Source organism: Rhinichthys klamathensis, unplaced genomic scaffold (assembly GCF_029890125.1).
Source record: "Rhinichthys klamathensis goyatoka isolate OS25496 unplaced genomic scaffold, OSU_Roscu_1.1 h1tg000168l_1, whole genome shotgun sequence".
In the NCBI taxonomy this organism is placed as follows: Eukaryota; Metazoa; Chordata; class Actinopteri; order Cypriniformes; family Leuciscidae; genus Rhinichthys; species Rhinichthys klamathensis.
This window is the reverse complement of record NW_026606699.1, coordinates 1,597,787-1,625,762: the sequence shown is the minus strand read 5'-3', so window position 1 is coordinate 1,625,762 and position 27,976 is coordinate 1,597,787. Positions and strand designations below refer to the sequence as shown.

The following is a 27,976-nucleotide window of genomic DNA, read 5'->3' as shown; positions in this document are numbered from 1 at the left end:
TTGATCTAGATGTGAGGGTTGATAAATCTGTTTCAAACAAGCTTAAAGTCAACATGAAATAACTGACCCGTAGTATTGACTTTCAAAATGTTTCTTTTTTAAACTATCAAATAATGAGTCGATAAGAGGATGTTAAAAAATGACGTTACTTTCAGTTGCAATTGTCATGCAGGGAATGTAAAGTTATGTAGAGCGCATTGCATTGTGGGATACAGTATGTGACTCGTATCTTTGCTAATGTAGTAGATAATGCAGGTATTCTGTGCATGTAGAAAATTTGCATAGTATGCACCGTGAAATTTTCTATAGTATAAGAGCAGTATGGTAGAATCTGTTTTAAACCAGATATAATTGAGTTTATTTACTTTATGAGTGCATGTTTCCTGTCTTATTATACCTGATTTATTAGTGCACTTTATTTGAAAAGAAACAAAAAATAATCTTAAATCTGGTATTTAATGCCCATTGTCATTTTTTTGATGGATAAATTCAACAATCAATTACTTTATTTCTTTTGAATGTTCTATTTTATTTATGAATTCAACATATTACATTAGTTAAACCACATTATATGTTGTCTTTAAACCTTCTGTCCTCTTTATGTATGTATCTGTTTCGGCAGCTCTCAATTATGAATTATTCACCCATTGTGTTCATTTTCAGTGTTTGACATGAATTTATTGCACCATGGTCCTCTGTGTCTCCTGTTACTGATGCAGTTCAGAATAACAAACTCTGTGCCGGATGGTGGTTTATTTCTTCCCACAATGTGAGATATGACGCATAGTTCTCATACTATTCTTGCAATATGTAATTTATATACTCGCAGTATGCAATTTATCTGTTTGCAGGGAATATGACCTACTATTAATACCAAAAGGTAACTGAGTACACTGGATTCCCACAATGCATTGCTATATACAGTGGATTGCATTGCCAATAGTATGTGACACAGAACACATTATCCAACAACAAACAATTCAAACAGTTGCTTTCGAGATGACAACACGTTCATGTCCTCGGACGGGGAATTGTGCATTTCTTTGGCAACACCATCAACGCATAAATGAATCTGCAGCAGTCACAGGGTACAAGTAGGAGCTCTCCGAAAATTCACAGCTTTGCAAGTTGTAATCACGCGCTCTACAAGGACGTGAATGCTTTTTACAAGTTGAAATCTCACGACACGGCGAGAACGCACTAATAGTGTGCATCATTGTTGATTTTTGCATTTTTTGTGTAAAAATACCTTATTTCGGTCAATCAAATGATGAATCAAAAACTGCAAATGGAAGGTTAAGTTTATTGCATTGCATCATGGGATTTTACATAATGTGCTCTGTTGTGCACTACTTTTTTTTTTTGATAAGAAAAGTAGTAGATCATTGAGTCGATGCATACAGAAAGTTGTGAACCGTGCACTGTATACTGCAGAAGAAGTATGAGTACTATCATGGCAGCCATTTTTCATAAAATTGGATTAAAATGCCAAATAACTGCATGCAAGTTGTCTCGCATATAAATACAATGTAGGGAGGCCAGCAATGTAGCATATAGTGTTTTATACACTTATTTTTCCATACTGCATATAGTTTCATAAATATATATTTTTAAATAATTGACAGAATAAATTAAGCACAATGCTAGTAATCCATGATTAACATAATATTCGAATTAGAATAGAAAGAAAAGGCATTCAAAGAACGTTTTTCTTCAAAGCAAGTGTGACTAATGATTGCGCCAATGCAAGAAGACGTGGTCTACAGTATCTCAGTATGAGTTTATAAACAGTTTTCTTAGTATGTGAATGATGCACCATATGGCATTCACTGATATAATCGTATCCACACAGTTAGTGGGCCAATCTGACGTGATGTGGGATTTTGTTTTTTAATATTGTGTAGATGTAAATGTAAAGTCACAGACTGAAATGCATGACCTTTATATATGTTGCTCAAAGGCACAAAGTGTCTTCAGTAATCCCTGTGAGCCTCTATTACTGCCGGTGCGATTGTCTCTGTTTGAGTGGGAAAGCTTGGGAAATGTTGCCTTATCTCACAGACACGGCCAATGAGCGACTAATCCTTAAATTACTGTCATTTCCCTTATAATTTAGACTATTTGAAGTGATAAAAGTAAAATCTTTCACACAGATACATTTCTGCAAAGCTATTTAGACTTTTCAGAGTCTAATATGGAGTGTTTTGTCTATGTGTGTCGTATGATGTTACCATACAAAAATTAAGTCAATATGAGTCAATATGTCATCAATCCTTCTAAAACATGTTTTTGTCTTACACTGATTTACTATGGTAAGCCTATTATCAATGGCGCCAGAGGGGGACAGTAAAAATACTAGAGTGGCGCACTAACAAACACTGAAAAAAAAGTGGTTTGTGGTCTATTTCTACTTTATCTAACCCACAACATTAAATTCATTTCTTTGATGTAATTTGTCAGGTTGAAATGCAGATTAGATTACATTTTTGACTTGCATGGGACCTGTTAGTTTATCCGTTCTTAAAAAAAAAAAGTTTATTTAATAATCAACTAATTAATCAAATTTATTTAATAATCAACACTCAAATAATACTGAGTTGTACAAACATTTAAATTACACAAGGACATTTTTATGTCAACTTTTTAATCGTACTTATCGTAGAATTTCCACTCCAATTTTTTGGTGAAATATATAAATATTTAAACAATGGCGTAATAGCCATAATGAATATGTAATCTCATGCATATAATTATCAAAATGCTCCTCTCTAGAGGTATTTTTCTAGTTAACTAACGAGTTATGGTCATTGAATAGCTTTCCTGATGTGACATTAAGTGACATTGTTTACTAGCTGTTTTATTGATGTTTTTCCGCGTTTGAAACACTGATTGAGCGATTACATGAGATTTGATTTCAGTCAATTGTACTGTATCTTTCAACATATACCTTCTTATTCATGCTTAGTTCGTGCTATAACTAGTAAATAGGAAGATATGTTCCCGTGTCGCTTGAACTGAGCACCAAAAACATTTATTGTTTGAATACAATCAACAGAATTTGAAAGCAGAGACATTGTTTCACATTAAATGGTATTGGATTTCAGGCGCTACAAATAATGTTTAGTGAAGTTTTGTTCACGCATCAACTGAAAACAGACCGATTTTGGAGTTAGAGAGACTAACACTACAAAATTCATCTCTTTTACAAGGGAAACAAACATAGTGTAACACATACAGGCTTATACTTCCGTTTCAAGTTCAAAGCGATCCTCAAACGAACCCTGAAGTAGCTCCGTAAATGAAGTGTGTATAGTAAAGTGGAGGCGGAGTTTGAGAAGGAAATCCTCAAAAGAATGTTCGTTGATGTTGAAACGAAACAAAACAAGCCCTGGAAATTGATAAAAGAACACATATAACACACTCAATATTATAAGAATCCAGATTTTTTTTAAAGCAAAGAAGGGACGAGTCAACATTATTAACATTATGCTGCAAATGCAGTCTACTGAGCATGACTTGTATTAAACCCAGAATATTCCTTAAATATACTGTGATCCCAAAAAAGAATTTGGAAATCATTAATAAGCAGCCCAGAAATATATCCATGTGCTGTTTTACAGCAACACTGCATATTAAATTGCCCCAAAACCTATAAGTCTAACTTCAAACTTCAACTTATTAAAGTTGAAAGTGGGATTTATTTTAAAGAAAGGCAGCACAAGCACACTTTTCAAGAAAACCATTTCACAAAATACATTTTTTGGGGGTCACTGTTGTATGAAGATTCACATTTCTTCTGGGCTGGTTTATGAATGATCTTCCCCTGAATGAAATGTCATGTTACATCCGCACTGAAAATCAAACAGTGGCTGATGTGAAGTGTCAGTCGATCAGAGAAGTTCAGCCCGCAGCTGTGATTGTTTCGGTCTAATCGGATGCGATCGGCCCCTCCATCTTGACCCACATTGCGCCTCTGGCTTTATGTCCCAACAGTGTGGGAACGCCACACCAGTCCTGGGGTGTTTCTCGACTTCCATCCATTCTCACATCCCTGTCGGTGGTTCTGCATTGCAGCCGAGCAGATTTCCCCGCTGGCCTGAAGACTGCAGCACAAGCCCTGCGAGTCTCATTCTTAGTCAGCAGTGCCCTATTTACAGGCACTGTCACTATAGTGGTTGTGTATTTTTCTAGTTTATTGCGGTGTGCTGTATAGTTACAGAAAAAAAGGAGGATTAAGAATATTTGCAAATGCCAAGGAATATATTAGACTTAAATTACTGAGGTACGTTTTATTGCTCTGTAATAAAAATGGCAGCATTATACAAGATTATTTGCAAATGTCAGGGTGTGTGCGTATATGTGTGTATATAAGTCAACGATGTGTTTATACTGAGAAAAGCATTGTTAGATTTTGCTGTATTTGGCTGAGCAGTTGTTTGGATGGCTTGCTAATGTATTAGATTTTATCTTATACATAAAATAAGTAATCTTGACCAGAGTTTTTGTGGGAAGAAGAATTTATTGAAGGTAGTTGTGTTGCACAGTTCTTCAGCAGAGATGTTAGCGTGTCGGCCTTCAGCGTGTCGTGTTATAATAGAACTTTATAACAGAGTACAGAACTGCTAGGACCTCATATAGGGTCCTCAAAACACAAGATTAGCCACTTTTCCACTGTCGGGCCAGTGCGAGCCAGGGCTAACAACATGCCGGGCGGGGCCAATAGCCTCGGACCTCAAGCACAGAGGCCAAAATCAAGTTGCGTTTCCACTGTCGGGCCAGTAGCCCTGCAGCACTATCCTAAAACCCGCCCTTAACACGCCTCCAGAACAACGTCACACGACCCCACCATTTCACCAGCTGACTGAAAACTAGCTAGATCGCAAAATGAACATGGCAGACGTGAACGTTTACTTAATGACACACTGTGTAAGATTTTTGGATCAAAATATCCAAAAAACACTAGAACAATATTATATATTTTGTTGATTTGTGTACTTACATTATCCCAAATGTTTGTAATGTTTAAATACAGAGAAATAAACAGTTTTAACCTGGACATGGACCATGTCCGACTGTCCGTGCATCGCCTATCAATGACATCATACCCGCGTTACCCTTGATTTCTGGTTGTATTTTGTAGAAACCATGGAAACATCAAAGACTCTTTAATATATGATGTGTTTCATTACAGGTGAGCCAATGTTTGGATACATTAATTGACAGAAAACAAATCATTGTTACAGTATACAGCTCAACACAGTTAGTCTTTTTGTTTAAATCTCGATTTCTTGATTTTAAGGCGAGGACAATGTTTTACCATACCTAATATTGATCTAGCTCAATGCCTCGTTCCGCTCCAACGGCTTTCGTAACGTTAATAAATCTTTAAAACATTACCGGTCATCTATAAATATGATTTCTGCCCGAGTCCCTTCGTATTCTCCAACGGCTGTAGAGGTGAAGACAACAACTTCCATGATTCCGCGAAATCAAGGCGTCATCAAGCTACGCCTTTGTTTTGAATAAACGACCTCTAGTGGCGAAAAGTTACATAATGTGCCTTTACATTTTTTAAATGTTTTACAATAAAAAATGTTACAGTGACAGTAATTTATTCATTTGTGTCAGGAGTGGACATCAGTCATGCTGAATCAAACTGATATTTACCATTTCACCCAAAAAGAGAACACATACCTATTCGGTTGCACCTGCTTCCATTCATTTGCTATCACATTTATAATATATCATGTTTACATCACATTTCTTTAGAGAATTTCTTTTCAATTTCCACCAAATGATGCGATCTTAGGAGGTTTGAGCGATCTATCCCGTCTCACTACTGTTATCCTTTCAGCCAGAGCAACAGAGGGAGCTCATGAGAAGAAAACAGGAGCTACGAGTTATAACAAATAACTGGATTACATGGTATTTATGACATTATATGCAGATGCATTAGACAGTATCAACAAAGGCATAAGGAAGAGACGGATAAAACATGAAACCAAATAAATACACAATCATAATTATATATGATTTGTCTACGTTCTTCAAGTAGTCTCTGGTATTTTCCATAAACATATTTATTATCGCAATAGTTAGCATAAGTAGCCTGTAGCATCACATATAAATGATTATTTTCATATTTCTGCCTCATATGGTGATCAGAATCCCCATCAGATCGCAAGGAAGTTATTTCAAACACTCGCTGGTGTCTGAAAGTGAGTTTTGAGCTGAAATTGTTTAAAATATCTTAAATGTTGAAGTTATTGTAACATGGGAAATGAGCAGCTGTCTCCTGACTCGGTTAAACTCTGTCTTTATTCATAAGGCGGAATTATTTTATATTTAATTTCATTTGAAGTAATGAATTTTTTTTTATTTTTTTTTTATGTATGGTTGCATTGTGTTGTGATTGGCGGTCTAAAACATTTCAGAATGCAGTGAAGTATGATATGTAGGTTTGTGCAGAGCGTGTTTCGGGCCTGTTGTAAGCTGTATGTACTGTAGACCCCTCTGACCTATAGTGTTTATGTCGGCTCTAATTAGCTTTGAGTCATAAGCCATCGTCCTGCGTGACCTTTGATTAGGTGTTGTCAGACCTCAGCATTTGAGCATTATGCTGGAATCTCAGGAGTTTTAATGTCTCTCAGATACGCTCTGTAACTACACTAAATTTAATTTGCCCGAAAAATATACCTGCTCTGTGTGTTTGGTGTGTCATGGTTGTCCTTAAGAAGTCCATGGTAATGTCGCCTGAGGAAATTCTCTCTTCTTATTTAGGCAAAGCTGCTTCTACCAGCTGTCATGGGGTCTTTGAGGTGAATAACCTGAGCAGACAGGAGACCTCCATATGCTTGACTGCTTTATCCTTGCTTTAACCCCTTAAAGGCACACCGGGCATGCGTAAATCAGGCTAGCTGGTGAAACGGCTGGTTTTAATCTTTATAACAGGTGCTGGAGAACAGGTAGCCGGTGATCTGTTGGTTTTATTGTGTGTTTTATGTCAAGTGTTAAATCAGATTTTGTTTTCCTCTTGAGCTTTAAGGTGAACCACCAGATGGAATTGGAAAAATAATGACATTTTCAAACAGGTCTCTTGAACAAAGTGAGTGTTGGTGTGTCAGGATAGAACTAAAGCCTCAGTCTTGTCACAATTATGTTCTGGTTGCTTGATAATGTTTGTGAACGTGTCGAGTTCACAATAATGTGACAAGTCTTTACACTTTTTGGGGGAATGAATCTATGTATAGCTGTCTCAGTCTGGAAATTATACTAGGATAGCGTAGTGTAACTTTGAAAAAAATAATTATATATTATCAAGATACATTTTATGGGATGGATGATAAATCAGGACAATATTGGTTAACAGCAATATTTATTTTTATTTTATTATCTTGAATTTATCAGTATGGATATTGAGTATATGCACTGACTCTTATTTCTGTGAATTTTTACATGTGGTTTACTCCTGTCATGAACAACCAGACAAGGTTAGATCCAAACGCAGCGTGAGTTTATTCACAGGGTAGTCAGACAGGCAAGGGTCACAGACAGCAAACACAGCATAGGAGACTAGGCAATACTCAGGATCAAAAACCAGGCGAGATGACTGAGGCAGGCGGCAGACGAGACGGAATCCGGGAAACAGGCGATGGGTCAGATACACAGACTGGAATAGACTAGACTAGGATAACAAACTTGGAAAACTAGGTGACGCTCAGAGATGTACACAACAGTGAAACAAGACTTAGCAATGAGTGATAGTGAGAGTGGGGTATAAATGAGTGTGGAGCTGCGTGTGGAACTAGATGCAGGTGTGAGAGTGATCAGTGGAAACAGGTGTGCGCAATCAGTTCAGGGTGTGTGCGAAAACAGTCCAAGGGAAGCCAGTGCAGAAGTGGAGCGTCCTCTCGTGACACTAGAGGGCAATCCAGCCGAACTTCATCACACCTACTGTCTTTAAAGTTAATCTCTAACGAGACAAATCATTTTAAACAATGTTAAATGTAATCTGTTGCAAATCTCTAAATCAGTATTTATCTTCCATAATTTTAATTATAATGTGAGGCTAAAATGCGCTAATTCCATAATTTAAAATGAGCACTAAAATATAAAATGTAAAAAAAAAAAAAAAAAAAAAAATCCAGCTATATTAAGTAACATTTTTAAAGGGGTCATATAATGGTACATGCACTTTTACAAGTTGATTGTACTGAAATGTGTGTTGGCAGTGCCTGTACACAACCATCATATAATGATAAAAATCCATCCAGTGTTTTTGTTTTAATCTCCTTATATGTTTTCCCCTGCCTCAAATTGAGCCGTTCGATTTTGTGACGTCACACGGTCGGAAGCCCCTCCCACGATTGTTGATTGACAGCATCGTTTCAACACAGACCCGCCCTCGCTCGTGAGGGAGCTGTCAATCATATTCTGCGCGGACCGGGGCGGTCATTGTTGATATGCTGGAGCAGGCCCGCCCACAGAAATGACTGGATCCCTGAAAAGGTCCAGTGAATGGGTCCTCCCCAAATTTGCAATAGGCTACTCATATCATGCCTGTGCTCTCTCTCTCTCTCTCTCTCTCTCTCCTACATTAACACATACATTTAACTGAGAGAGACTTACTCAGTGATGGGGTGTGTGTGTATAGTTACACACACACACACCCAGGGCTCTCAAGTGTCACGCATTGAGCATGACAGTTACTCATTTCGGTCTTTTGTCACGCACTCCCGCCACACATTGTATTTCTCAAGCGGAAAAACGATTTATAATATATCTAATATGCCGCAGCGGCCAAAATGTCTCTGGCCTCGCCGCTCTCACTTTGGATCAAGAGCGTCTCCCCTGTGTTGTTAGTCGAGCTACACAAAAGCCAATTAGAAAATAGCACTATTGTATCTGGGTACGATTTAACGCAACAACCAATGAAATGAAATAAAAAGTACAATTGTCATGAAACAACCCCATTCCCGCGACCTGTCCAACATCTAAGGCTGCCACTCTGCAGAAGCAAATTCCATCCTATCTTCGATATGTTGGAGTAGTTTTAGCCAGAGAGTGCACATGACAACTGCTGTATTTGACATGAAATATTCTCTCAGTCGTCTCGCGCATCTGATAAGGCTTCATTAGATAATTTACAGGACGATTTTAGGCAATCGATTGCTTCAATCACACTGGGGAGGTGGTGAGCAATAGGTCTTACTTTTTCTTTTACTGTCTATGGTCTTACCGTGTCAATTCGCGCACTCCATCGTGTTGCGCTGCTGACCGCGAACTGGTGCGAAGCACTGGCGTTTTGACTTTGCGTTACGTACAACAAACAAATAGCCTACTCAGACAATTTTCAGGAGAGGGGTATTTCATTATGACACAGGCTACATTTTACTCAAGCAACATTAAATAAAATGCATTTTTTTCTCACTTTCAACAATAAATGGTGCTATTTTGGTTAAAAATTAAAATATGGTAACCTTTGCTTATATTTAGGATGAACATAATTATTGCTGGACTGCATGGGCCCCCCCTAGCGGCTGGGCCCTAGAAAACGTTCCCCTTTATCCCCCCTTATGGACGGCCCTGTGCTGGAGCACTGTCTATGAGCAGAATGGCGTCTAAGCGATTGTGGTGTTCCGTTCTTGGGTGTAATAACGAACACAGCAGTCATTTTAATGTTCCTAAATCCGAACCGCTGAAGACGCAGTGGCTGAGTTTGTTTTCGAAGGGAATATTCCCCACGAGCAACGTCAATGCTCTCATGTTTGCGCGAATCATTTCTCAGCAGACTGCTTTATAAACGAGGGTCAGTATAAAGCTGGATTTGCTAAGCTGCTGCTCATGAATAAAGGATCGGAACCAGCTTTTCGTGTTCCTGCTGAACCTCTAGAACAACTGAAGTGAGTGTAACGTTTTATTAAACTTTATATTAATATTTATATGAATCTTTGCAAATCGCTTGCTGCACGCTTCACAATGAATGCGTCTAAGGTTTACACTCAGGGTACATTACGGCATGTTTTCTATGTATGACGTTCTCAATATAATTCATTATCCCACGTTTATACTGAACAACGCGTTATGGTTATTGTGTTATTTTGTTAGAAACGGTGTATGCACAGAACAGAGAGGCGGGGTGAGCAAAGCTCATTATCATTTAAAGTCATATGCACTGAAACGGCGTGCTGAAAACAGAGCTGTTTTTGACCAGGTAAAATAAGTGTTTTCTTACAATACTAATGAGAATTTTTAATTAAAGTATATTACAAACTTTTAATTTAGACCCTAAAGAATCATACTAGCTTGTACAAAAATGGCATTATATGACCCCTTTAAGGTTAGAGTTCAGTCTTTCTGAATGCAGGGTTCCAAGTTAGTTTTCCCAAAAAAATATAAAATAAATACATTTATCGTACAAGCAGAGTGTTTTCAGGGCAAAGTTAAGTGATCATTTAGTGATTGTCGAACAAGACTGAATGAATTCAAGGTGCACATTTTCATTATGCAAAACTGTTTGTCTTTACAATGAACGAGTCTCTTTTGAACTTCACTAAAAGAAAGTGTGTGTGCCACTCAAACCAGCAACAGATAAAGGAACAAACAATAATCTAAATCAGACTGTACTTCACTGTTTGGTGAACAGTGCGATTTTTGATCAAACCACGATTATAGCATCAGACCGACGTGTCAGAGGTGACTATACTGTATGCAGGTTATAAAGCGTTTCAGGTTTCTTCTCATTATGCAAGCGCATGTTATCTATTTTTTCATGACAACAAACAAACGAACAAACAAAAAACGACATAATGCTGAAAATAATGCTGTATGAACCTTTAATGCAAAATAGGGTCTGGAAAATATACAGAGAGGTTTGGATATTTGATTCTGGAAAAGTTTGGAATTTTTACATGGAAAATGTGTAGGAACCCTGTGAATGTTTCATCAGCACTCACAGCCATCATGCACAGCGGCCGATGACGTTTCTGCCATCTTGTCCTTGTATATCTGCAGGTTTCTCTTTTATATAGATGCAGGTTTCTCTTTTATATAGATGCAACATTCTCCCCCATGACCATCTCCTCACCATTTATGACCCAAAAGCCACTCACGGTCCAGACCCCAGACTTAATGTCTTTTATCTAAAGGGCACATTGGTCGAGTCTGGCTCTTCTGTGGCTGCAAAACCTCTTTTCTCTTCCCAGCCGCCTCAAGGGAGGTTTTCATGAAGGTGGCATGTCAGATCGGCATCAACAAAGCGCTGCACACAGGCTCCGTATTAATATTTACTGCTGTACGGAGGGGCGCGTGGTCCTGCTGTGACTTCTCATATCTGCCTGTGGGGAAAATAAAGAAAAACAGCATTTAAAATGTTTATGCCTGAAACGAATGAAACTCTAATATTCGTTTTTGCTTTAATGTGAGATTTTTCCACAAGCTGTGATTCATGTTCTCAACATGGGTCATGCTTCAATTGCTCTGCTTACGTTCCTCCATATTGATCTACAGCCTCAAGAACAGAGGGTCGCTTTGATGTTTTTTAATGTCTCTTGTTATTGAACATTTCTACTCATCAAAGAGCAAAAGTGAGGTAGATTTTCACCTGCTGAGTATGGATTCATAGCCATGCTGAATAAATGAATTTCCCTCAGAGAGCTTCGACAGAGCCCGAAGGAACTGCTCTCCTCTTTGCCCGTTTTACCACATCGACATGATATACTTCCTTCATCCTCTTTCTCCGTTTGTCATTTCCGTTCAAGGCTGTAGCTAAGTGAATTATGAAAGAAATGCGATGTTTCTCAGGACAGGACGCCACCCTAATGCTTATTACTGCAAATCTTTTGACTAGTCTAGTCCACTTTACAGCTTCACTCTGGACTTTATAACACTCAATTGCGAGTTTATATCACACAATTCTGAGCAAAAAAGTCAGAATTGTGAGATTAAAAAGTCGCATTTACCTTTTTTATTTTTTATTCAGCGGCGGAAATAAGCTTCCATTCAATACATTGCAGTGTATTAAAATATAGCTGTTTTATATTGTAGCAAATGTTTGAAAGCCCTTGTTTATTGCACCTGAAGGACTTTGTTCAGAGTAGTGAAATTCTGTTATGATGTCCTCTTCCTGGGAACTCACTTTACAACCCTACGAGTGCAGAGACTAATAAATGTTACGAGCTGACCTTTTGATATTTCACAGCTGAAGTGCCGATCAGGAAATATTGGATGCGAAAGTGTGAAAAATACAGACTTTTAATGCAAATGATCAGCCTTACCCTTGAGCTTTTTCTGTTTCCCCCCCCCCCCCCTTTCTTTTTCTGTGAGTGTTTTTAGAGATTTTTAGAGCTGAAAAAATGGTCCCATTGTAAAATTTAATGGGAACACAGCTTCCTACACTTTTTCAAAGCAATGCAATGGATAAAAAACTTTTTTTTTTTTGTTCCCCAAACAACCTTTCAGTGAATAGTTCTTAAAAGAAAAAGAAAAAAATTTAGTGTGAAGAAGATTTTAATAATCTAAAGAGGCTTTTCCTGCCATGAAGACACTTTTGTGCATTGGAAAGGATCCATGGCCAATGCCAATAAAGAATTTTTATTTTTAAGAGTTGAGTGATGCAGAAACTTTCATGTCACTAGTAATTTTTCAGACCTCCCTAAAAAAACTAAAATGAGCGTATTTTATGTTTAATGCAGTTATGAGATGGACGGGCGCGATGTGAGACAACAGAAATGTGGCTAGTTAGGACAAAACCTCTTGTTAAATGAACATGGAAGACTGGAAGAGAGGTTTCGTGGCTTGTTGCATCACGTGTGAGTTAGCCTTTGGTGCATCACTATCTGACTATTCTGGTGGAAATTAACTCTGAAATCTGCAAAAGCAGAGATGTTGAAAGGCTGAAGGCACACGGATGACTGGATTTATCTTCAGAGCGTCCTAAGAAGTTCACAGTTTGCTTATGAATTTAATGGTCTTTGCCTGGGGTCAGTTTTCTCGCATTTGATTGACTCACTTCTGAAGCTGACTGGAACAGAAGAATAAACGTATGTATCTTTTTCATTTCGACATGCTAAAAGCAGCTGATCTGGGGAATATATTCATGTAAAGTGATTTGAAAGACTTTATCAGAAGGGTCTCTAGTGCAAGCGCAGTGCATTATACAAATCAAGTGGGTTTTTTACATTTTGATGAAGGATGCTCCTCTTTAACATTAATCACATGCTATTTTATGAGTATCTTTGAAATAGTGGTTCATTGCAATGAAACACACGCTGTCTTTTTTAATGCATCAAACAAAAGCATCACTTCACAGGGCTGTTAATGAAGCCCTGTTCTTATTCAGCAGACTGATCAGAGATTCAGAACTCAGAATCATTTATGCATTAACTTCATCACAGTTATCTATCTATATGTCTGTCTATGAGAAACATACAAGGATTACCAGGGTCATTAAAAAAGTGCATGCATTTGGTTTAAATTTCATCACTTTGTTGAGATATTAAAGAGTTCATTTGGATTTTTGGTCTCCAGTAGGTCAACACTTTTGCAGTAGATGATCAACCAGACGTGCTTGTGGCATCTAACAGCTCTTGGTTTCCGAAATTGCTGAAATTGTTGAGCCGTTAATTGTATTAATGGTGCTTCAAGTGATTTTAACCGTTTCACACTCTTCAAAACCCAGCCCCCAAACCCAGTGACTGGCAGAGAGTGCTTCTGATTGGCTAAAAAAAGAGCAAGTCTCTCTTCTCTGCCTTTCCAGCGCCAAAATAAAACTATTTTGTTGTTTTTAACCATATCTAACCCATCTTTATTTTATTATTTTTTATTTATTTTATTTTATTTGTAGAAAAAAAGACAAAAGGGACAATACTAATGAACATTTTTCACAAATGTAAATATGCCAGATTAGCCATAGGCTAATTTCCATCTGCAGACCCCCAAGCAGGTAGATGTTACACATAAATACATACAGACACACTATATGCACAGGCTATATACAGAGAAGCAAGGACAATAACAGTGATAACAACATACAAGCCCATATTACACTGACCCCTTTTACACAACCCATGCTTATGCTATACTAACTCCTATTACACAACCCATATCACACTGATAATTCTATCCCCTTTATTTTTGTAAAACACTAACTCTATTTTACATCTGATATATATACTAATGATTACTAAATATGCTAAACTTGTGCTTTCCCTCACTGACTTAAGAATACTATTCCAGGAGCTCACCCCCCTGATATGATAGAGCGTTCTGTGAAAAGGCGGTCCGCCTAAACGCCAAGTCACAGTCACCTCTCATAGTGGCTCTAGTCACTCGAGACCCGACAGCACTGATAGACTTTTGTTTAATAAAATCACTCAATGGTGGAGGTGCCAGACCATGTATAACTTTATAGATTAGACAGGCTGATTTAAATAATTTGAAATTCGCAAAATTTAAAAACTTAAATTTATCTAGAATATTACAATGATGATATGACTTCTTATCTAATATTTTCAATGCTCTTTTGTAGCATACTTCAATTAGCCCAATAGCAGCATAACTTGTATAAGACCAACTTGTGATACAGTACTCAATATGAGCCAGTATCATAGAGTGCAAGAACGTAATCGCTGCTGTATCCGTTAATGATACGAATCTGTTTAAAGTTCCGTAAATTAACATTTACAGTTTTCACAACTTTTTTGACATGTTTTTTAAAAGATAATTTCGAGTCTATCAGAACTCCCAGATACCTAAATTCCTCAACATTAGTTAATTCTTGTCCGCCCAAGCAAACTTTTACTGTGGCCACAGTTGTTTTAGGTTTACTAAAAAACATTGATACAGTCTTTTTAACTTTAAGACACAAGCATGAATCATTCAGCCATTTTTGCAGATCATTTAAAGCAAATGAAAGCTGATGTGCTGCATCATCAGCACTTTTGGCATGTGTAAAAATTACCGTATCATCAGCATACATAATCGTGTCGACATTTTTGCATACATTGGGCAAACCATTCACATACAGTGAAAATAGCAGAGGTCCCAAGATTGATCCCTGAGGAACACCCTGTGTATATTGAAGATAGGGTGACTTACAATTCTTTATTTGCACACATTGTTTTCTATCCGATAAATAAGACTGTATCCATTTAACTGTTTGATTACTAAAGCCACATGTTAACAGTCTAGACAAAAGCTTAAAGTGATTCACAGTATCAAACGCACGCTTAAAATCAACAAAAACAGCAGCAACATAACTGTTTTTATCTAAATAAAACTTCACCTTCTCGACAAAAACACAAACACCCATTTCAGTCGAGTGAAGAGATCGAAATCCAAATTGCATAGGGTGCAGACCCGGATTGGAATCATTAAGATGTACAATGATAGAGTTGGCGACCCACTTCTCTGCTATCTTAGATCTTATGATGCATGTTATTACTGGTAAAACAGTGATGTATTTCAACCGAATATTTCTCTTTATGAACTGGGACAGTGGGTTTGTTTGACTGACAGTCTGAATTGTCTGCACTCTGTTTCTCACACACCTGTCAGACACTGACGGACCAGCACTTTGTCAGCCAGAATTACCTTTTATGATGACAGCTGGCGTCTCCTTTGAGCACAGGAGATAATGATGTGTGAGATACTGATCAATCCTGACCTGCTGTAGGCCTGATCCTCCAGCACGGGGAGATAGAAGTACGACCAAAATCTTACAGCACGCTAATGGGACATATAGAAATTTGTTTTTTGTAAATTCAAAGGAAAAAATATTTCGAATTGAATAAAATTTTATTGAATTGCCTTTATAGTAATGAACAATAACAATAATAAAATTTCTGTCATCACCTTCCTGTCGTTCCAAATCCGTAAGACCATCGTTCATCTTCGGAACACAAATGAAGATATTTTTGATGAAATCCGAGAAATTTTGCGCACAAAAAGTGTTCTCGTCACTTTATAACATTACATTCGAACCACTGTAGTCACATGGACTATAGACCAATTTTCAGTTGGTAAACATGGTGACGTTTTTATGTGGGCGGAGCTTAGGTGGTGGCAGAACGATCCCTCTGGCCGCTTCACTAACGTAAAGTCTGCAAGTTTTGTTAGCTTGTTTTTAACAATGACTGGAGAAAATCCGATTTTATCTTAATGTGCAAGGTCACTCACTGTCCAGGACCACGATTGTTATTTGCAAAAGTTAATTTTAACGGACGGAACCAGATTGGCTGACCCGTACACTCATTGAGGATCTGACAGGATTAACGTTAACGCTACCTCCGGTTGAGTGGCCTGACTTCTACACCTAACGTTACCTGATAGAGAAACGGAGGGCATATAAATCTTTAGATGCCTATAACTATGTGCTGAATGGTCATGTACAAGACTTGTGTGGTACGATCCGCAGTTCTGCCTAGCCAGCGCCATGAAGACGACAATGTAAAGAGTGACATTACGGTGCAATTTTAATGAGGTGAATATTTTCTAGAAATAAAAAATTGCAGATAAAGCATATAAATTTTTCATTGATTCTTGCACCCAACAACACAACAAGATGACATTTAATAATAAGAAGAATAATTTAAGATCCTTATTTTGTAGCCGAATCTGTGCTGGTTTGTATTTGCCGCCTCCAGTTTTCCCTTTGTTCTGCCACCAGCTAGCGCCGTGACGTAACTGTGACGTCGGCTGAAAATTGGTCTATATCATACTATATAAGAGCCATAAAAGCCTAATGTATCAAATATGATACTCAAAAAAATAAAATAATGATAATAGTATTTTGAATATATTTTTTTCTCATTCAATAAAAAGGTTCAATAAACTTTTCCAGTTTAAATTTTTTTTTTTTTCTTAAAGGTGTTTTAAATGATTCCAGAAATTTTGCAAATGTTAAGCAAAATTGATTTACGGCTGCGTTCTTTTTTTAGGCCAAGACAATACCCTTTTTCCTTCTAGATCTAGAGTCTAGATCTCTCACATAGAAGGGTGTAGTTTCACAAGACAACAGTTTCAGGTAGAACAAACATTTTATGCATGCTATTTTTTGTAAATCGCTTACTGCACCTTTAATTTTTGCTTATTCCAGAGAGCTTTTCATGTCACACCTCTTCACGCTCAGACCACCAGTCTCGAAATCCCCTTGATAAACCTGTGGGGGAGGTGAAAGACATAAAAGAGAAATCTTTTGTTGTTTTCGGGGAAACAATTGTGTAGGGATTGTTTATTCTTGTTTTTCCCAAAGACGATTAGCCTTAGGAAGCCACATCAGTTCTGCTCCCTCCCACCATTGGAGGAAGCACATCACGCAGCCATTAAGTCTGTGACATAAATGGAGAAATGTATGCTGTGATATCTCCCCCTGTAGCTTTATGAACTGTGTTTGCTGGTATATTTGCAATAAATTATAAAAGATGTTCATTTGGACTCTGCATCCATATCTAGTGAGCTACCTTGATGTTTAGCACCTTAGCACTGCTGCCTTCTAAGGCAATGTGACAACTGGAGTGAAACCGCAAAGTGACCGATTTGAAACGCATCTCGCAAAAGATTACAAGACAACAGTAACTGCACCATTTTCTTCATCATCCAACTGGTAACTGGAGCTCTTTTTTGAAAAGTTTAGATGTTATTGTTGAAATGCATTCTGGGATGAAATTACCCTCAAATCAAGATAAAGATCAGATCAAGGTGTCTTTGAAGGCAACACATTTTTTGCCTATAGTGCGCTTATAATGTCAGTGCCATCTATAAAGGAAACTCACTAGGCTTTGAAAAAAGCTGTTGTGTTTTAGTATTATTTATATACAACACTATTATAGTATTTATTCATATTTTCAGATAATAATAATATGAATAAAATAAATAATATGATAAAAATTACATTTTTGATTTTAATTTGATATTACTGTAATATTAAAAATAATACTTTTATATTCTCATTTTAATTTAACTTTAATTTTTAGTAATTTTGTTATAGCTACTTTTATCAGTATTATTAGTTTTCTTATTTTATTTTATGTTAGCTTTATTTCTTTTTAATAGTTTTAGTTAACATAACAACTGTTTGTGAAGCCAGTCTTTTTTCATTTATTATTTTTTGCAGTGGAAACCAGTGATGCTGTCAAAATGCATTGCGGGGAGGTGTGCTATGCTATTACTTTAATAATCATACTTACAAATTTGACCTGACAGCCAGAGCCAGGTGATAAAACTGGCAAAAAAAAAAAAACAGATAACCAGAGACTTTGACTTGGGCTAGAAAGTAACCGCAGAGCAGTACACACGGGCATAATTGGAAAATGTAAACATCTTGTTGAATAGGTCTACTTTTCATACTGTGCTTTACAAAAGCTCCATTTTCCCTGCTCTTGTTGAACACGATGAGGCCTGATGGGCTGCGTTTACAGCAAAAACCCTCTCAGATGGATTATTATTGGGACTCGTTACAGGGGCTATTTATCATGCAGGTGCTGAATGTGGGAATATGAGATGGAAACTTAGTTATGGTGACACAGCTAATGTAATACAGTGAAAATTAATGGTAATAAAGCCTCATTTTCTAATGTGGCTGTGAGATTGAGCCCCTGAAGCACAATCACAGGTCGTGTTGTCTTTATCGATCTCTATTTGTCATGCTGGTTTGCTGTCAGTGTTTGCTGAATTCTTGGTTTAAGTTTTTTTTTTTTTTTTTTACCACTGATTCTTGAGACATGGGGCAAAACTGTTTAACTTCATTTGCTTTCATTCCATTTATTTTTACCACAATAAAACTGGTAAATAACACAACTGTCATAAAAAAAGAAATGGGATTCTGAAAGCTTTTGCAGGGGAAATTAATTTAATGACACTTTAAATGCAGTAACTTGGGTTTGTTTTCAACTGTGGTTACCATGATAGAATAAAGGGAATCCGGATAGACAAAGCTCCGGTTGTGATTAAAAGTAGAAAAGTGATTATTTAGAAACTCACTTTGATAGACTTACTTATTCTCACATCATATCTTTGAATTTTATTAATTAAGGTCCAACATTACCATATCTTATATATATATAAAAAAAAATAGTTGAACCCCAAATGTGAATTTTGAAGCTGCTGTGTGTTTAAAGAAACTGGTTTGCTAACAAATTGTAATATATGAATATGATAAAAATATAAATCCAAAATATTTCCTTGATGCATAACCTTGTCATTGCCTGATGTTAGCTCCAGCCGCCGTTAGCATTCATTCTTTAAGATCACATTCTGTTTAGTATGTTTGGTAACATTTGTCATTATCCTAAAATTAGAGCCCACAAGGCTCTCGCTGCGGCTTCTCTTCCCGTTCTCCATTTAGAGTTTGATGTTCATTACCGCCCTGCTGTCAGGGGTAGCAGCACGTACCGATTAACTCATTTTGACTTTCTAATTGCTTCACAGCTAAATAGTTTAATTAGCCCAACACTTGGATTATCACCTTAAGGATCAGTCAGGTACAAAACTGAACCTATTCAAATTTCAAGGTGTCTAAACCTCCGTCCCAACACTTAGTGGGCCACCCACTTTCCAGCAGCATCTAAACTCAGTTTGGTACCTCATGATACCAATGATTTATAATGTTGCACATAAAGGCACCAACTCCCAAATAGCTCTTCACACAGAAGAGTTTGCCGTTAGCATGATTCTAAGCCAAGTGACAGTCTAAAAAGCATAAAAACTATAGCTCGTATAAATATTGTAATTTTTGTATTAGATCCATCTATTTTAATGTATACTTTTCTGTATTTAAACAGGCGTATTTAAAGCTGCAGTCCGTAACTTTTTTGGGTTAAAAATTATCCAAAATAAATTTTTGAGCAAGTACATAACCAGCCAGTGTTCAAAACTCTCTGCTTGCCTTAGCTCGATTCAAAGCGGTAAGCTTGTAATAATGTTTTTAACTCCAGTGGTACTGGTGGATTCCCACGGGAGATTCGAGCATGTCTTTGCGTCATTACGTCACATACACACATAAAGAAGAGTCTCGGCTAGTATAAGCTATATTGCGTGTGAGGATGTTGGAGGTGGAGATTTATAGCCTTTTCTCACAGCACTTGATATAATTAAACTTATCAATTTGATGGCGGATCCAGAAAGGTTCAAACGACAATCACCAGTGATAACAGATTTACCCGGTGTAAAATGCAAGAAGACTTCGTTCGGACTTCGGAGCGGCTACAGAAACAAAGAGACTGCAACCGGACCCATGCGAAAACAAGGACAAATATCGGAAGGGCATGAAATGTAGTCACGCAATGCTGATGTTGAACATTAACAATTTGAGAACAAAGTATAATTTGCACGGTTTGATGTGATATGATAAGCGATCGTTAGATTCAATCAGCGCGATTTACTGGAATGCTTTTTTCCCTTAGTCGGTCAGAACAAAAGTGGATGTTACTCACTTGTTCAGATGACATTTTCCAGTGAAAAATATTATGTTGGTCATACTTCCAAAAAGAATAATCTGTGATTTTGAATGCCAGTATCCACACCGGCGCGGCGACTGACAGCCTCACAGATCCTCAAAACATTGTGTTCATCCGCTCTGTGCGGTGTCGAGGCACAACTCACGTAAAGTTGATAATTACGCGAATAACTGCAATTGCAGATTTCCAATAGAGATGGCGACAAAGAGGAAAAACTGCGGACTGCAGCTTTAAATTAATTAATTAATAAAAATAGACAAAATCCAAAAAAGAAATATATCATGATTTCCACAAAAATATTAAGCAACTGTTTTCAACATTGACAATAATCAGAAATGTTTCTTGAGCAGCAAATCAGCATATTAGACACTGACACTGAAGACTGGGGTAATGATGTTGAAAAATAAGCTTAGCATCACAGGAATAAATTACATTTCAAAATATATTCAAATAGAAAACAGTTCATTTAGATTGTAATAATATTTCAGAATATTACAGTTTTACGATATACTTTTGATCTAATAAATACCTTGGTGAGCATAAGAGACTTCTTTCACAAACAAATCACAGAAATGACAATAAGATCAATTTACAATAATGCAGAATATATCAAATCAACTTCACAGCGCATTATGGCATAACCTTCAAAGTATCTAATAAGGCGGCATAATGTTGCATTTGCTTTTAGACTTTGCAGTAATTCATGTGGTGTTTTCCTCAGGTCCATGGGGCAGATGTATGGGCAGCGAGTGCGGGCCAGGAGGGAGTCAGAGTCGGGCGGTGTGGTGCGCTCATGTGGAAGGCTGGACGACTCTTCCCACAAACTGCCTTCAGTCCTCACGACCAGCCAACCAGCAGAGCTGCTTCCGCGTGTGCGACTGGCACAAGGACCTGTACGACTGGCGGCGGGGCGCGTGGAACCAGTGCGTTCCCATATCGCTGCGGACTGGCCGCGCAGGTGTTTGCTTGCAGGGCGAAGAGGGCATCCAGACGCGGGGGGTGAACTGTGCGCTCCGAGCGGACGGCTCGGCGGCCGACGACTCCATCTGTGAGTACTTTGAGCCCAAACCCCGGCAGGAACAGGCCTGTCTCATTCCCTGCCCTCAAGACTGTGTGGTGACCGAGTTCACCCCCTGGACCACGTGCTCCAAGACCTGCGGGCTGGGCCTGCAGAACCGCGTCCGCTCCATAGTGGCGCCGCCGCTTTTCGGTGGGCTTTCTTGCCCCAACCTGACGGAGTTCCAGACGTGTGCGCCGAGGGCCTGCGAGGGCAGAGAGACGGTGTTCAATCTGAGAGTGGGCGGCTGGAGCGAGTGCAAACTGCCTTCTTTACCTCCACCACCACCTCTGACACCGACCTCCTCTGCCACCCCTGCTCGCACCGTACGACAAGCCCGGCGGAGGAAAGGCAAAGAGAGGAAAGGAAACAGAGACCCGGAGATGCGCGAGCTTATCAAGAACAAAAGGAACCGCAACAGGCTGACTCGACTGGAGGATGACCTCTGGTATATCGAAGTAGGCTACCAGGCTCGGCAAGTGGTTTGTGTACATCGAAACAGAAGTACGGTATCACTCAGGTTAGTGACCTTTCCCATCAGAATTAAAGAAAGTCTAGTAGACTTATTTTGACATGAATTAAAGTGAGGTTGTGAAGCATTGAAGTGCAATCCGGTCAGTATACCGTATCATCTTAAAATAATTCATTTACCAAGTAACCTTTTTTATTTATTGTTGTTTTTTGAGCAAATATTTCGTCTGAAAAATTGACATATTGGTAAATAAGAGTTAAGTATTATTTTTTGTCCTATTTATTGATTGGTTTAAAATACATTCAAATGCAATTCGAACAATGAATGACAATGACTTTTGATGCTTTTTTCTGAATTACTGCTTATTTTTATTTATATATTTTCAATTGATTCTTTCAGATTGTAAATATATTGTGGTGTAACTCTTCAAAAACTTAATGATTATTAATACATTAATACATTAATATTAAGAAATAAGTAGACAACATTAATATTAGTTTATTTAAAAAATACATGCCATAATACATTTAATTTGTACAATGATTCTTTTATGTTTTTAATTTCTAAATTTTGATATTTTCTTTTCATTAGCTCAGGTTGTTAAACGTCTCATGATGGGACTTCCCCCAAAACCTAATGATGTTTATGAATTAATCAATGTATTAAAATAAATCATATCAATAATTATATTATTAAGATTATTAATATTATTATTAATAATAATAACACTCATATTAATGTATTCAAAAATGCAATGTGTACAAAGACTTAGATACACCTTTACTATGTTTGTAATTCCTAAATTATTATTTATTAATATTCCTTTAGATATTTTATTTTTATTAGTTCATGTTGTAAAATGTGTTGTGGTGCAGCACACAATTTTTTTTTAATGAATTAATAAAGTTGATTATTAATAATTTTTTATTCATTCAAAAAACATTTAAAATAATAATTAATTGATAATTATTGATGTGCACACTCAATAGTCAAGACTACAGTCAAGTAGTCTAGTCTTGTCAAGTAATATTTTAAGAAAATATTACTTGATCACAATTCAGTTTTCCATGGAAACCCTCACATTAATTTTATATGGTGTCTAATACGGGTGGTCGATTCTTATAAGACACGTATGTGCTTATATTATGCTTGAGGCTTTCTCATTCTATCCATTAATATTAAACAAACACTGGTCATTTTAATGTCTGCGTTAAAAGGGAATCCATTACGTATTACTTTCTCTTGAGCTGGATCTCTTTTGTTGTAGTGCGAATAGCGGTTAAATGAGTCCTAAAACGAGGGATTCCGGTGTGTGTGTGTGTGTGTGTGTGTGTGTGTTCTCCGTCAGCCGCTGACAGTAAGAGGATGACGGCTGCGTGACTCGTCTGGGTCTCCGCTGTGCTGTCAAAGCACTCCCACGCTTGATGTCTATTTTCAACTGTAGAAATGACAACTGTATATTCCCCAGCAGCAGATTGTGTGACACAGCAGGAGTCTGTGCCAGCACTTTCAGACGAGTATTAAATGTTCAAGAGTTTTGTAGTTATTTAAAAAGTTTTGGTGCAGCCTTAAAGGTTGTGTATCTCAGGCGTACAGTGTTTGGCCTTTGATATTTGAAAGAAAAACATTCAGAGTGTTCTAGCCTGAGGTTTCTCCAGGTAATGTTACGTTCACAGAAACAACTGAATGGCCAACATCAAGGATCGTCAAGCTTTTTCTATTGTTGGGACAAAACTGTGAAATAGTCTTCCAGTTCCCTCAGATTTGTTTCAATTTAAATCTAAGTTTAAAAAAAACTATCTTTTTAGACTGTGTGGATCTGGTGTGGTCATTCTTGAAATTAGTTTCATAACGTTAGGCTAATGCTTTTGGTATAGGATACTGGAGATACACTTTCAAAAGTTTGCGGTTAGTACGATTATACGTTTTTTTTAGATGAACTAAGTCTCCAAGACTGCATTTGATTAACATACAGTAAAAACAGCAATATTGTGAAATATTATTACCATTTAAAATAACTGTTTTCTATTTGAATATATTTTAAAATGGAATTTATTCCTGTGATGCGAAGCTGAACTTTCAGCATCATTACTCCATTCTTCAGTGTCTCATGATCCTTCAGAAATCATTCTAATATGCTGATTTGCTGCTCAAGAAACATTTCTTATTATCATCAATGTTGAGAACAGTTGTGCTGCATAATATTTTTGTGAAAACAGTGATGCATATTTTCAGGATTCTATTGATGAATAAAAAAGTTCAAAAGAATAGCATTTATTTGAAAATAGAAATCTTTTCATTATAAATGTCTTTAATGTCACTTTTTTCATCAGAATAAAAGTATCAATTTCTTTAAAACAAATCTTATTAACCTCGCACTTTTGAATGGCAGAGTATTTATTTAAAGCTGCAGTCGGCAAGTCTGGCAGATTGAGTGGATTTTGAATGTTTACAACTCTCATCATGGCCCTCCCCCACTATCAACGAATACCCCACCGAGTTCATGCTCGTCAGTGTGTGTGCACCAGATTTTCAGTGAACGCGCCCGCCTCATCAGCATCCATCATCAACACCATGGAGTATGTGGAGGTAGGCTGTCTTGGCTAATCTACCGGTAGATTGCAATTGCTAACGTCATTTATACCTTTAAATGAGCTTACTTGATTTTCTGCCATCACTCTTCGTTACTGCGCGAACTTCCTTCAGGCGTGTGCATGTGATTGTAACGTGCACGAGGGGTGGCGTGTGCCCAGTGTTGCCAGATTGGAAATATCCAAGTATCGTACCAGAAGCTCAAAATGATTATATTTTGAAGAGAATTATCGTACACGCGCCAAACGGTTGACGGGGGGACGGGGACGGGGGGATGGGGACGGGGGGATGGGGAGTTGACTGGATTGTTGACGCGGTGTGTAGCTTTTAGTGATGGGCGATACTGCAAATTTCTGTATCGATCCGATACCAAGTAAATACAGGGCCAGTATCGCCGATACCGATACTTTTTCATTTTAAAAGCATGCATTTGAACTTATATGCACTTTCCTGTGCTAGAGCAGTGTGTCATGATTTATGAGGTGAATGCATCATTAATATGCTAAATCTGAACACGTTTTCATGACTACTAGTCCTATTTTGTGATTTGTGCTCTCAACTCCCCTTTAATTAGTCAGTGACTTTTACAAAACTACCCTAATTATAGTACTAGCCTACTAGTACTAGCCTACTGTTCAAAAGTTTGGGGTCTGTAAGATTTTTATTTCTCTTAGTAAAAACTGTAATATTACAATATAACAATTTAACATAGGCTATCTGTTTTCTATGCCATAGTAAACTGTAATTTATTCATGTGATCAAGGCTGAATTTTCGGCATCATTACTCCAGTCATGATGATAATTCATTTTAATATGCTTATTTGCTGCTCAGGAAACATTTCTTATTATTATCAATGTTGAAAACAGTTTCATATTTTGTCGGAAACTATGAAACATTTTATGCAGAATTATTTGATGAACAAAGTTGAAAGAACAGCATTTATATGAAGTAGATTTTTTTAAACAGTGTAAAACCCTTGACTGTCACTTTTGATCAATTTAATGCATCGATCCTTGTTGAATAAAAATATTAATTTCATAAAAAAGATCTTACTGACGTCAACATTTTAAATCGTTATGTACAGTTTTGGTTTGTTTATTGCGAAATAACTCCCGATGGTTTCTCTGTCATCTAAGCAAGGCTTCGTTTCCCAAACGCACTGGGCCTGTGAGCTCAGCGAAGCACCAGCATCGAACGCTCTCTGTGATTGATTGGTTTCGTCTTGTATACAGATGACTACGAGACAAGGTTCTATCCTACACAATTACCCGCTAACATTCGCTTATTTTTCGCACTGAATTGCGTGCAAAATTAATAAAAAATTACTAGTAGAAAAAATACACATTTGGATCGATATTTTTATGTGAGGATCGATCCTTTTCGATACCACGTCAGTATCGAAGTATCGATACTTTAGGATCGATCCGCCCATCACTAGTAGCTTTCATGAAGCACACACGCAAGGTCTCTCGCTCTCTGCCGTGCTCTCTTACCTTCACTTTCTCCTCACAGTCACAATCATGACGTAGATCCACAGCTAGATCAATGAGTATAGAAGCACTATGATTACAATGACCTCCGATTGAAGTGTCACAAAATTCTGAAATTATCGTACATTATGGGATTTTTTTCCATTATTGATCGTACATCGTACAGAGGTCAAAATTATCGTACAAATACGATAATTATCGTACGTCTGGCAACACTGCGTGTGCCCGATCTGTGATTGACAGTCAGATCTCACACACCCCTGCGCTGATTGGACCCGATGATCCGGGAGCTGTGGATTTTTGCAAAACAAATAACACTCCAGGTGGAGTTAGAAGCTCGGGGTTTTTTTCTAAAACCACTTTATTTATGTTGTTCTGTCGGATTATAGTGTCAATTTCACTGAATATGATCTTTTTAAAAAAAATATTACTATTATAAATATTAATCTTTGACTTGTTTCTTTTTGCTCCTGAAATATCCATACTTGTTTAGCTAGTTCAAGAAAGTGGAAGTTTTTCTTAAGCACTTGCTCTGTGATAAGCGAGTAGATAATCACGAACAAACCAATCACACGACTCTTATTCTGTTTCATCACTTTGCTTTTGTCAGTATAGTAAACCAACAGATCTTAATGTAATATCTAAGATCTCGTCTGTTGTACTAGTGCTTTATGTGTGTGACTTTACACAGACACTCTTAAAGAATGTACATTAGCTATACCTTTGTTCAGTGTTGCCTAAATTTTATGCATACTTTCCCATTGTTCAATTTAGAATTTCCTGCTAATTTTATTTAGGATTTGATGGACTTCTTCATAATACTCCTGCTGCTGCACTGAGGTTCTCCTGAATTCCCACAATTGAGTTATTCTTGCATTAAAGGAGAAACATCATTCTCATTTAAATGGAAATGTTGGTGTCCTCATTCTATCAACAAGCTGTAAACAAAAGCTCACCAAAATGTGCTACACTGTGCTTAAAAACTATGCATGTTAGTAATATTGGGAAGTGCAGCAATGCGCATTTCAGCAGAACAACACAGTTTGATACCAATTTGACACTCAAGAAAATTCTTTGTTATCGGCTGGTTCCAATCAGTGGCTGATTGTTTGGAGTTCAGCTTCAGATACAGGATATGTTCATTCGCTTTTATAAGCAGGTACTGTTCGTTCGAACTGCTTGATGTGTGCTGGTACAGTAACTTTACATTATTTAAGGCTATTTTCAATTAGTTAAGATGTTAATATAGAAGGAACTGTTGTCTTCAAGTGAGCTTCATTCAGCCTGTGCGTTTTTTTTTTAACTGTCCTGGTTCTGCTGGTAAATAGATTCATCTTATTCTGTTGTGTTAATAAATTAATTTATTTTTGCCCAGTCCTAGTCACAATTTTGACAGTAGCCCACAATCGCTATTCCATCAACAGACTGGCATACTCTCCATTTCTGCCAAAGACAGTTTACCTGTGGCTACTATCGGTTTTATACCTCAGGAAAAGTTATTGTGCTGCAATATGGTGTCGTTATGTTGCCAGATTTTAAAATGATTTCGAGACATCTTAATCTGGGTTTAAAGTGGGTGGAAAACAGTGCCAGCTTTGAAGTGTGTGCGTTTAAGAGTCCGTGCTGCCCTGAGGTGAGTTTGGCACCTAAATGAGCAGTTGCTAAATGAAGCTACGCTGGAAAGGAAGCAGTAATTATCTGTAATAGCTCGTCAGCTGCAACGCTTACTGAGATAATAAGAGACCATGAGAAACTGCTGCATTTACACAGCTCAGCGTTCAGCTACCGGCCACTGAAACACTTACTGTACAAAAGCTGTTGTTCAACTGCAAATTGAGTTAAGTTACAAAAAACATGTCATTAAAGTATTCAAAGATAAAGTGTTGTTGTGATTATTTAATTTTATATTTA

The 27,976-nt window shown here is 37.4% G+C and overlaps 1 protein-coding gene across 1 annotated transcript in view; it reads left to right on the top strand.

Annotated features, from left to right (window-relative positions):
- Window positions 1-27,976, top strand: part of LOC130091562 (thrombospondin type-1 domain-containing protein 7A) — a 130,404-nt gene that overhangs the window by 25,870 nt on the left and 76,558 nt on the right. Inside the window, exon 2 of the mRNA XM_056259504.1 lies at window positions 21,175-22,030. Coding sequence (XP_056115479.1) covers window positions 21,175-22,030 — 856 coding nt within the window. The remainder of the gene's footprint in view (window positions 1-21,174; window positions 22,031-27,976) is intronic.